The following is a 9,867-nucleotide window of genomic DNA, read 5'->3' as shown; positions in this document are numbered from 1 at the left end:
TTGATTCAATATCTTTAATAAATCACTTTAAAAAAATAAACTTATATTTTCTTTGTTTAATCTCTAATAAGATGCCAGTAGCACTTATCTCCCTGAACTAAATACTCAATTAACATTATTTTTACCATTTCAAAAAGGCACATTTTGCTCTATAGTTCAGCGTCCAAACTACAGAGGCGCTGCTGAATATGAGTTGAAAAGGTTGTACATGAGTACGCCATCTATATACCCTATATAAGTATTCATCTATGCTCTTCATCGAGAAAAATACTGGAAACTAGCAAGTTATGTCACCCACATCACGATAAATGTCAAACGCAAAATTACAGTAGACCAGCTATTTTTTTAAATTCTGGCCAAATTGGTATTATTTTCGTTACCTAGCAACGGATATAATTTTTCAGTCACACCTTGAGGTGCCCTTCTGGGATTGGTGGATTTAAGAGTCTAATAACTTTCTTATGCAAGCAAAAATTACTTCTTCGGCTCCACTTTTTGGTGATCTATTGCCTCCGGCATTTGACATTTTTCTCTGGGGCGCGAGTTCTGGCGCACCCTGTATTTTGACTTTGGCATTTTTTATGTCTATTTAATGATACTGATAATCTTGTATCGAGCGATTAAGATAGGTAATTTGTAATCGAGTCACCTTTGTATCTGGGAACGTATGTCGGTTTTGAACTAAGTGCACATGAAACGTCAAATAAAATGACAAGTGGAAGGGTAAAACGGGAAAATGGGCTGGAATTAGTCGTCGACGTTTAATAATAAGAATAGGACCGTTCTTTTGTGGAGGTAAATTATAAATTTAGTTATTATAATCATCACCTTTTTGTCATATTACTTGCCATTTTACAGACATACAGTTGGAGACAAAATACTTTGGTCGTCAATGTCACTTGAGTGACATTAAATTGTAAAGCATGCTTTAGGACTGTTAACCTTATTTTTAGCTACTGTCAATCATAGTTGACAAGTTGTACATATTTTTGATAGAAAAATATAATAGCTGTCATTAATTTGAAATTGACATTCATTTTAACGTTAAAACTTGAATTACATTAAAGAGTCAGAAAAGTGACAACCAACTGTACGTTTTCGGATCCAAGGATGATTTGATTACAAATTATCTAGATCGCTTGATATATGTTTTTTATAATTATTTAGTAAAGGTACAAAAATTTTGCTAATAACAGCCACAAATAACATTAAACAGAATTACAATTTAGGATACAGCTTCCTTCTTTCCTTTTCTAATGGCCTATAGCAAAAATACTTAGAAAATTATTTTTCCCGCAGAAATAAATAGAGTCAAAGTGCAAAATTTAAATTCTCATTATTACGAAATTTTTAGAGTTAAAATAATTTTTTTTTTATGTTCCTGGTATCTCACCTTGCATGGCATTTGTCTCTGGGGCGCAAGATCTGGCGACCCCTGTATAAACTTTTTGCTCAAGTGCCGTCATAATACTATTGATTTAACAGTGGTATTTAAAGTTGTTAAAATATGTAACTTGTTATAAAAAATATATCATCAATATAATTGGCTACTAATTTGAATATACAGGGTTATTCATAAATATGAAGCAATATTTGAACCTCAAAAATGACCTATAAAATGATGTTAATTTAAATAATAACTCGTGTCCTATCTCTACTGATAAGAATTTCACAGCCCTCGGAATGTGGGTATGGAAATTTGATTTTTTTGTAATAACTTTGGAACTATTTGGCCAAATATTATAAAATTTGGAACATTTCTCTGTGACAACATACCCTTTGAACTTCAGCGTTGTGCGAGTCCTCAGTTTAAATTAAAATATCTTTGAAACGGTCCATTTTAGGAGAATTAAAGGTTATGCGTTTTTTAATCGAAATTGATTACTCTATCGATTTGGGCAATAAAAAATTGGTGTTAAGAGAGCAAAAAAAATGGAAAAACACAGAAAATGTGATCTGCAACTGCTGGAACCGGAAATTGAGTGGATGTATCCGGTTTTCGTGATTACCAGTTTAAAAGGTATGTTGTCACAGGGAAATGTTCCAAATTTTATAATATTTGGTCAAATAGTTCCAAAGTTATTACAAAAAAATCAAATTTCCATACCCACATACCGAGGGCTGTGAAATTCTTATCAGTAGAGATAGGACACGAGTTATTATTTAAATTAACATCATTTTATAGGTCATTTTTGAGGTTCAAATATTGCTTCATATTTATGAGTAACCCTGTATGGTGACATTTATAATCACACTTGTGATAATAAATTTAACATTTAGGGACGATTTACAGAACATTTAATTGCAGTTAAATTTTAATTCCCGATTATATAAATTTTTGGCAACCAAAGTAAACGACAACTTAATTCGAATTACAAGTAGCTCAATTCTTAATTAAAATTTAATTCGCTTTTTATAAATCAACTCTTAGTGAAAAATAAATCATTAATATAATTTTTTGTAATTTCCTATTATTTTGTATTTTCTGTCTATTTTCGTGAACAGTTGGAGTACAAAAAAGTGCAAACACTTCAAAGTCGTCTTAATTAAAATGTTCCAACACAGAAAAGTCATTGCTTACTCAGTCCACATCCACGTAACGAGCCTTCAAACAATTTGCAGAAACTGTTTGTTTGGTTTTATCTCTTTTAAAGAGCGAATCTCATCACTAACTACAAGCAAATACCATTGATAGCTCCGTTATTACGATCTACAAGCGGACAAATTAATTATAAGACGTCCCGCGACCTTTTAGTTGCCGATTTTATCAAGTGTTAAAACTTTCTTAAACACGTGTTCACAATAGTTCATTTATTTTTCCCCAACACGCGAAGCGGAAGTATGATGTGTGCACCATAACAATTGTCAGTTCCGGTTATGATCATTGAGACCGTTGCTCTGGCGTTTTTGTACAGTTACGATTTAAAAAAATTTAAAATCCTGACCTGAGATTCTGGATTTTGATCGAGGTTTTGCCGTTGCCGATTCGACGCTGTTCGGCATGAGTCCTCTCGATGTTTTCTCGAAAACTAGACTTTCTAGCTATGTTTCTGTAGCGTTTTTTCCAATTTCCAATCCTTAGTGACAGCATAATTCGGACTTTGATATGTCGGATTATGTATTTTTCGGTTTTTTGGGACAAATCCGGGCGTTTTCGGAACTTGAAATTGTTGCAAAGGCGGTTTGAGTGGAAGTCGTAATAGCGAGTCAATGGGGCATAAATCGGATTGTTGTAAATGCTCATGTTTTCTTCCGAACATTCGTAAATTGGTTCTTCGTGGAGATTAGTTTTCGAGTTAAGAGTGTTAAAAATTGCTATGTTTTTGCCCAAATTTGTACGAAATTTAGCCTTTGTTGTAGAACTTGTTGTAGATCTTGGTATCGTTTGAGTTGGCTCATATAATTGATTCACCGTAAATTTACAATTGTAAGTCTTACTCGATTTTCTTTGTGGTTTGATTAGTTTCCAAATTTGGCCCAAATAATTTTGTTCCTGTTCCTTGTTCATCAGAAGACGTTCTTTGTAGATTTCGGGTAGTTGTAGATCAGTGTTATATTTAACTGGAGGATTTTCTGGGAAATTTTGTCTGTAATTTTCGGAGACTTGGTGGAAAATCAATGAGAGGTCTTGCTCTTGTTCTGTTTCAATCGAAATCAACTCTTCTATATCTTCAGTAGAAACGGAACTACTGTCATCTTCATTTTCTTTTCCAAGAGTCAGAAGATGCGACCTGTTGTGTATCCACCCTTTACTTATCGTCCACTCTTTCAACCATTCCGGCTTATTATTCTTGTTGTCTTTGACGGTTTTTTTCTTGGGATCATGATTGATGATGGGTGTGGGGGTCCACGACCCTTTTTCAATCATCACACACAAGCACAAGAACCGCAAAATATCCGAAATGATGTCTATCATTTCGCGTCTGTTTTTCCACTAATGGTGCAACCCAAACGGATATTCATTGTGATGCGAAGTTCACTCATGTATACCGAGCTATTGTCATTCAATCCCTGACAATTTTTCGAGTGAAAGTCTTTCGAATCGTCTCAAATTTGTGTCCTTGCATTGTCTGCGACTTGCATAATTCGTTTAGAATCTGTGGCGGTTCTCGAAGGCTCCAATGGCTCGAGGCCTTGCAAGACCTACATGTGTAGAGAAATCGGACGAAAGTAGATGAGACGCAGACTCTCGCAGACAATCGAAGAAAATGAAAATCAATTGCATGCTTTGAGATCAATTCGCATAGGTGTTGTGGTTTTTGAATTTCGTAGATGGGAAAGTGAGAATCGACGTTTGCATGCGGCCTCACATTTTTGGGATCGTAAAATACGTGTTAACAAATTTTTTATAGTTAAGTGGGATGTTGCGCCGTGATTATGTGAATTGTTTACTATTTTTTAATTTAAAATTAAGAAGAAAACAAGAACAGCGATAGATTAAAGTTTGGTAAATTAGCATTTTTAATTCTAACACGCTTAATAAGATATTTACTTAATATGTATTTGTATTTCCTAAAAATTAACCGAGGAATTAACTATTACTTGTCTTGTTAAAAATATTTTAGTAACTACTAATTGAAATGCTGTGTAAACAGATTTCTCGTACAGTTAATTAATAGTTAATTAGCAATGAGTAAATAAGATTATTTAAATAAATTAAAATATGTATTTGTGCTTAAAATCTCAGTGGTGTATTCAGATTTTTTTAAATATTGGTTTCTCTAATCTTGAAGAGGTCACCTACTATGCAAAAAAACGTTATTTAGTTACGACTTTAGTTATTTGTTAAAATTATTATCAATTGCTGATATAAATTTATTTAGATATTTATTTTTTTGTCAACAGTGTATTGACAAACTTTTTTTTAATAACCATTACCATTACTATTCTTATAGGGAAATTAAAATTTGACTGCATCCATTGACAATTTATTGACTTATTTTTTTGTTTTTTAAATATTGAAATCATTTTAATTATTTCGTATTGCATTATAAAAATGATCTATTTAACACATGACCCGATGGTAAACTATCTAACAGTAAAACTTTACCGTTGATATAAATCAGTTTATTATCTGTATCTACCTATTAACTTTATTTTTATCGTAGCAGTTCATTATAAAGCAATTCATTAATGCTTACAATTTAAACAAATTACATCACTTTTTAACCAAATTAGACACTTAATATTCAATCAAATTTTTGCATTACAATGACAAAAACTGAAAGTGAGTTTTCGTAATTCCCTTATCTGATGTTCGTTTACTATCAAAATTGTTAATTGGCTCTTGATGTTAATTAACTCCAAACAATACATCACACTGTGCTGTATGGTATCAGTCTACTTTCTCTAATTTTCAAATAATTAATGTAATAGTTCGTAATCCGAACCGATTCTCATGAACAGACTTGCACTCTTTTTGTGGAAAAATATAATCGTGTGAGAAGCCAAGAATTTTAGCTTTCGCTTACGCTTTATTGTTTAATTGTTAGTTTATGATCGACAATTATCAATGCGTAATTTTTTAATCATGATTTCGAGGAAAATCACTCACGGGGAAAACTTTTACTCGGAATATCAACAGGTGTGCATGAAATTTGAGTGAAAAGTAACCGGAGGCGCGATATCGGCTTCTATTAGCCCGAGAGAAGATTTTTTCATGGGTGTTTGGGTGTGGCGAGTAGCGAAATTTATTATTTCAGAGAAAGATTCAGGCTTTCCAATTCCAATTAGTTGTAGACAATTTTTTTCAAAGCTATTTTTACTTAATTTATTAAATGTTTAGTTGGAGAAAAAATGTCGCATGTTACACACGACATATAATTTCTCTTCTCATTAATTTGCAAATAAAACTACAACGCATTAAATTAATTGCGAGACAAAAAAATCTAATACTCTTCCTGAAAATTTAACAATTAAAAAAATGCAGAATATTTAGGTACTATTAATTATTTTTTGCAAAATTTTGAGAATCTTAAACGTAAAAAAATTGCATGTGCAATTTTATTTTGAATTGAGAGTATTTTTTGTTTCTGTTCCTTACCTGTCCCACTATTAGAAATCCAATGAATTGCCGAATAATCAAAGACCAGAATGTTCAATCGAGCGCAACCACCAAAACAACAAGTCCCTAAACACTTTCAATCTTCAAGAACCGGTGCGCGACTTAGCGATCGCGATCATCCGAAAACTGTGAACGATATCAGTGTTCAAATCGCGCCTACCACTCTAGAAGAAGCCGAAGAAGAAGATTGCGCCTCCTCGGGACGAGAAAGCCTTTCTTCCGCCACACGCCGGAGAGTGGAGATCTTGCCGGCCGTGCCAATGACATTGGAAAATGTGGGTCAGCCAAGTGGGGCGAGAGAGACCATAATTGATACGTTGATTAAAAATTTACTTATTCTTTATTTAACAATTAGTTTCTTTTATGCGGCTTGAGCAATTGTGTCTTCGCTTAATCACAACAAAGAAGGAGCAAGTGTTGGCCACTAAGGCAGACATTGGAAATTTTCACAGTCCACAGATAGATATACAAAATGCAAATTAATAATAAAAAATTTTCAATTTTTGTCGATTTTAATTTCGATTGGAATTTTCAGAAATGCAAAAAAGTCGATAGTCGATAATACAAAGGGATGTTATAGTTTCATAAATCTAAAGATTTTAAAGTTGAAGTTTCCAAAATCTTTCTACAAGTGGGGTAAATTATAAAAACTGTTTTTGCCAATGTGTAGGCAGGAAAATACGAAAGTAAATTCATTTTGTTTGTTCAAAAACAACGTAGCAACTAAGTATATTTTATGAGTTAGATTTTTTTTCTCCAACATCTCGCATTTAGGTTTCAAAGTTGTTTTAATAATTTTTAGAATTAGAAGTTAATACAGGAAATAAATATTTGTGAGAAGAAAATTAAAAAAAGCTGCGTTCAGAGGGATTCTGCTGTCATCCTCAAACAATAGTTCATTAAGAATAACCATGTAATAATTTATTATTTACTTGACATTTTGTTTTTCATCACATGTCACTTAATGTTGGTAATAAAATTCATCAAACATAAACTTTGCAATAATAAAGACCATTTTAAGGTCGCTAATCATTTATTTCACGAGTCTAAATTTCATAAGATTTTAATTTGAAAAATCGTTTTTTTTTCACGACCTATTAAGGTTTTATAGTTTAATTTTTTTTCAGTTGCGGACACAGAATTTTGGACATCAAATTTATAAAGTCATTATGATTGATGACGTTTGAAACTAAAATTTGAAAGTTTTAGTTGAAATTTATTTTTGGCGTGGATTTCGCGAAATTGTAATGCCAGCAATACGTGTTTTTATTTTGATTTGCTGTCATTTTTTCGGTAACTATTAGAATAAAAATTACAAAAATCGAAAATGAGGTTAGTTGCACATAAGGCCTGTTTTTCATTTTTACGTAAATCGAATGACAAATCGTCCAAATTTGCGTGTTCACAATTGTAGGACCTCTATGAGTTCTCAATGATAAAATATTATTTAATATTTATATTTGTATAATTCTTTCAGTTTTAATTTAAATATTGAAATATTTATGTGAAAATTCTTTATCGTATTACATTGACCACATTTTAATAATTCTCTTTGCCCGACGGGGAGTTGAGATCAACTTTTTATATGACAAAACTGTGACAGTAGTCAAAGTTCTCTCCCGAGGGAGACAAATAAGCATAACGACGGGAGCAAATATTTGTTCCCATTCCCACTCATTGTCAACAGACATTTTTATTTTATCATGGTGAAAGAATGTTAGCTTTATGATAAATTTTGTATTTTGTTAAAGAATTACAGCCAATTTCTTAGGTTTTTCAACTCGAGTAGTGCAAAAAATAGTATATATGTACACCACTTATTGTTTCTTTGGTGCTTTGTAGCTCTCGGGATTCGCTCTCTGGCTATAAGCGGTAACTGAGAAATAATAATGCATTTTTCTCCTTTTATATACAGGGTGTTTCACGTAATTTTACAAGGCCTGCGCCTGTAAGATGCAATCAATAATACATATTCCGATACGAACTCGATTATAAATTTTGAAAAATTGAATAATCTTCTCTAATTTGTTAACCCTTTAAAAAATTACAACGTTTTTAGTTAGTTAGTGATTAAGATAGGTAAACTAGAATCATATTCATGCCGTCTCTTGATAGAACAAATGATAATTGTTTCTGAAAAACTGCAGTTTATGACTACTAATGAAACAGTGATTAGTTTGACAACTACTGTCATGCGTTTCCAAAAAAAAAATAAATAAATGTGTGTTTTTTGTATACAGTGTTCTGTGACTTTTGTATATTTGGGTGCGTACATTAGGCGCAAACCTCGTAAAGTTATGTGAAACAGCCTGTATAATATACTATGCATCAATAGAATAAACAACTATTTTAATTCCGAGAATGTAGGTTATTTTAAGAGTAAAAATCGGAATTATATTTATTTTTTATTATACCAGCATCATAATCCTAAATTAAAACACGCTGCAGCGTGCGTAATTTGGCCTTTGTAGCACGCTGAAATTTTAAAGTTGTCTAGGAAACAAGAAATAGTGAAATGTCTGGACCAATTACAACGTGAAAAAATGTGTTTAACAACGTAAACTAGTAACCGTCTCTACGAAAACGATTCACAAACAACCTTTGATAATTTTATTGTGTAAATTCATATTTTTTCATAAAAGATCGTAATTGGGCAGGTATAATAAAAAATAGCGTATAACACTCGTTTATAAGCGCCTTTAAAACACTTACGACGTTTAAAACACTCCGCTGACGCGACGTGCTCTTAAACCCGTCGTGCGTGTTTTAAAGGCTTGCTTATAAACTAGTATTATAATATACTATTATTCTCTAGAGGGAATAAAGTACCAGATGATTAGTCAAAAAAGGGGAATAAAGCGTCACTTTTTTTCCTATTGAGAGGAAACAAATATTATTGTTGTAATAATTATAATAAAATTGCTAAAGATAAAGAGCAACAAGTTTTAGCTGTCTTAATATGTATAGTACCAGATTTTTTTATTACAGTACAAGTTGTGGTACTTACTTCAAAAACATGTCCATCAGATTTACAAAATTGTCGTTTTTTCTAAACAGGAACCAGTTAGACGTTTCTATAAAGTACTTCACAATTTCAGCTTCGCCTAAGGGAACATCAAGTGTATCACAACCACCGCGCCACCCCTTTGAGCCCACAAACCCCACACAACCTGTTTTCCTAGCGTACCGCGTATATTTCGCACTATTTTGAAGATTGCCATTCATGGTGCATTGATTGGTACCAAAATAAATAACCGATAATTTGTTGTTACTTGTTTTATGTATTCGATTATTGAGCAATTCGGCTTCAAATTATAGACTCTACCCAAGAATTAGTTACGAAAACATATTTCCGACTAATAACAGTCTTCGGAAGCTCCTCAAGGCTTTGGGAAAAACTTTTCAAAAACTCACCTTTTTTCATTTTCCTGCATTCGCAAATGAAACCGTGAACAGTTGTTATCAAAGGAGTCCTCAATTGAAGTCGACACTGTTTCAAGACTTTCATCTCCCACTTTCAGAAGCAAAAATTCGGGATAGAGACGATTGATTCTGGCACCGGTGGTGCTTTTAAATTTTGTTTTATTTGAGATGGTTTTGTTGTGCGTCACGTGCAATTTGAATAACTCTAACAAACACATTTTTATCGCAATTTCGAGTGTCAAAGACCGAATTGTGCTGTCACCGTCGACAGCATCTTCCGAGGACTGGTTCCTGTCATGATACAGTAACTGAAACCACTGTTGGCCCATTATTTACGCACGAAATGTTTACAAAAAAATACAGATAATTGTCATCGGAAC

The 9,867-nt window shown here is 32.6% G+C and overlaps 1 protein-coding gene across 2 annotated transcripts in view; it reads right to left on the bottom strand.

Moving 5' to 3' along the window:
- Positions 1 to 9,720, bottom strand: part of LOC123004501 (espin) — a 28,521-nt gene extending 18,801 nt beyond the window's left edge. Inside the window, exon 1 of one of the 2 annotated variants that reach the window (XM_044397820.1) lies at positions 9,479 to 9,720. In XM_044397820.1, the coding sequence (XP_044253755.1) occupies positions 9,479 to 9,705 (227 nt within the window). In that variant the 5' untranslated portion in view covers positions 9,706 to 9,720. Of the gene's footprint in view, positions 1 to 6,043; positions 6,276 to 9,478 lie in introns of those variants that run through there. The other variant, XM_044397821.1, reaches the window with a different exon arrangement.
- Positions 9,721 to 9,867: the final 147 nt, after the last annotated feature.

This window comes from Tribolium madens, unplaced genomic scaffold (genome assembly GCF_015345945.1).
Source record: "Tribolium madens isolate multiple individuals breed KSU strain unplaced genomic scaffold, Tmad_KSU_1.1 Scaffold_1;HRSCAF=32;Tcas5.2_LG8, whole genome shotgun sequence".
NCBI classification, from domain to species: Eukaryota; Metazoa; Arthropoda; class Insecta; order Coleoptera; family Tenebrionidae; genus Tribolium; species Tribolium madens.
Note: the sequence above shows the minus strand (reverse complement) of the source record. Positions and strands in the feature narration are given on the sequence as shown.